The 2,386-nt window shown below is 48.5% G+C and overlaps 1 protein-coding gene across 1 annotated transcript in view; it reads right to left on the bottom strand.

Annotated features, from left to right (window-relative positions):
- The window catches only part of CRX (cone-rod homeobox), a 5,095-nt gene extending 3,619 nt beyond the window's left edge, over window positions 1–1,476 (bottom strand). The window contains exon 1 of the mRNA XM_004381619.1: window positions 1,377–1,476. Within this exon, the coding sequence (XP_004381676.1) occupies window positions 1,377–1,476 (100 nt within the window). The remainder of the gene's footprint in view (window positions 1–1,376) is intronic.
- Between the last annotated feature and the right edge of the window lie 910 nt (window positions 1,477–2,386).

Raw genomic sequence — 2,386 nt, 5'->3', positions numbered from 1 at the left:
GTCTGCTTCCATAAAGATTACAGCCTTGGAAACCCTATGGGGCAGTTCTACTCTGTCCTACAGGGTCGCTATGAGTCAGAATCAGCTCAACAGCACACGACAACAACATACGTAGCTGAACTATGACACTGCTGATGTTCAACCAATTCTAGTCCATAAAAACGGCAATTCTGTATAGTTCCACATAAATCAAAACGCAGCTATAAGAATAATGCCACATATAACCGCGTGCCCGCTGGGCTTAGAAATGAAGCACTGCTGCTCCTGCTGTTGTTGTTAGGTGCTGACAAGTGGGCTCCGACTCATAGTGACCCTGTGTACAACAGAACAAAACACGGTCCAGTCCTGTGCCATCCTCACAATCATGGCTATGTTTGAGCCCGTTGTTGCATTGCTAACAGATATAAACTCTTCTTGATTCTCCATCCAGACTGCTGTCCCCTCCCCCATCCTAGAGGGAGCCACTATCCTAAATTTCTATGAATGTTCTTATGCTTTTCTACATCCCTAAGTGATAAATTGTCCAACAATCCATCAGTTTCTCATACGGTGGTGGCTTGTGTGTTTCTATGCTGCTGGAAGCTATGCCACCGATATTTCAAGTACCAGCAGAGCCACCCATGTTGGACAGGTTTCTGCAGAGCTTCCAGACTAAGACAGACTTGGAAGAAAGGCCCAGCGATCTCCTTCTGAAAATTAACCAGTGAAAACCTTCTGGATCACAACAGAACATTGTCTGACTTGCTTGCTTTGGACACGTCATCAGGAGGAATTAATCACTGGAGGAGGACATCCATCATGGTTTGTGAAGTAGAGGGCCAGTGAGGGTGAGGGAGACCCTCAGTAAGATGGATAGGCACAGTAGCCTCATCAATGGACTTGAACATGCCAGCGATTGTGAGTATGATGCAGGACCAGGCAACAGTTTGTTCGGTTGTACATAAGGTCATCATGAGTCTGAGTCAACTTGACAGCACCCATGTATCTATCTGGAGTCCCTGGGTGATGCAAACAGTTAAGCGCTCAACTACTAGCTTAAAGGTTGGCAGTTCAAACCCGCTCGGAGGTGCCTTGGAAGACAGACCTGGCGATCTGCTTCCGAAAGGTCACAGCCTTGAAAACCCTATGGAGCAGTTCTACTCTGCACACACGGGGTCGCCATGAGTAGTGATTGACTCGACGGCAACTAACAATATCTATCTATCTAAGTGACACGTGGTATTGTTTTGCATTTGCAGATGGACACATACCGCTGGTGTATGGCTTTGATGTCACCCCCACAGGTGCTCATCAAAGACAGCAAGAGACCCCAAAGACCACCACCCCCCCATCAAGAGGTGGGACCAGCCTGGGGTGGCCTGGACAACTGTACTCACTTGGGTAGGACCCAGCCTGATGCATTAAGTCCACACTGGGGCCACCCAGGGCCAAGGCGTTGACAGAATAGTGGGGCCCCGGGTTCATATACGCCATCATGATCTTCGGGGACACTAGGCTCCAGGTCAGGGGGCCTGCAAGAGAAGAAGGGGGAAGCTCAGACTCTCACCAACGACCATGTGGAAGCAGGCAGGCTCAGGATGAAATCGTGCCTCAGTCTCTTCTTAGTTATAGGAGCTTGGGCAATCCACCCGCCGCTCTGTGCCTCAGTTTCCTCAACCGCAAAACGGCTCTGTCCTTCAGGCTGTAGAAGCCTCACTGAGGCATTAGCAAAGAGCTGAAGACAACAGCCAAAAAAGACAAGCTGCCGGCGAGTCTCTTTCGCCTCACGGCAACCCCCTAACATATGCAGTTGAAACACCACATTGCTGATAGTCACCCACGCTTAGCCTATACAAATGGCGATTCCATATAGGTCAACGTAATACAAAAAGCAGTTAAAGGATAATGCCACAGATAACTGAGCGCTCACTTTGCTTAAACCAAACCGAACCAAAACCGTTGCTGTCGAGTGGATTCCGACTCATAGCGACTCTATAGTCACTTCGCTTAGAAATAAAGTATTGCTGTTGTTGTCGTGTGCAGAATTGACTCAGTGGCAAGGGGGTTGGTTTTACGGGTATGGTCTACACAGTCGCCCAGCACACTGAAATAGAGACAACAGAACGAGCCTTGTTCAACCTCAATTACAACGCCGCGCGTCTAGCAACCCACTTTTCCTCTGCCTTGCGCATGCGTATGTTCTCGAGTGACCTGAAAAGCCGCGTAACTATTGACTTTGGGGTTACAAAAAATTTTAGTGAGGAGGCGAATTCGCAAATACGGAATCTGTGTGTACTTTGTTGTTGTTGGATGCCATGGAGTCGATTCTGATTCATAGACCCCATGTGACAGAGTAGAACTGCCCCCTAGGGTTTCCTAGGCTGTTATTTTTTTTTAGGGGAGCCCT

Source organism: Trichechus manatus, unplaced genomic scaffold (genome assembly GCF_000243295.1).
Source record: "Trichechus manatus latirostris isolate Lorelei unplaced genomic scaffold, TriManLat1.0 scaffold00087, whole genome shotgun sequence".
Lineage (NCBI taxonomy): Eukaryota > Metazoa > Chordata > Mammalia > Sirenia > Trichechidae > Trichechus > Trichechus manatus.
The sequence above is the reverse complement of the archived record's forward strand: the minus strand, read 5'-3'. Positions and strand labels throughout refer to the sequence as shown.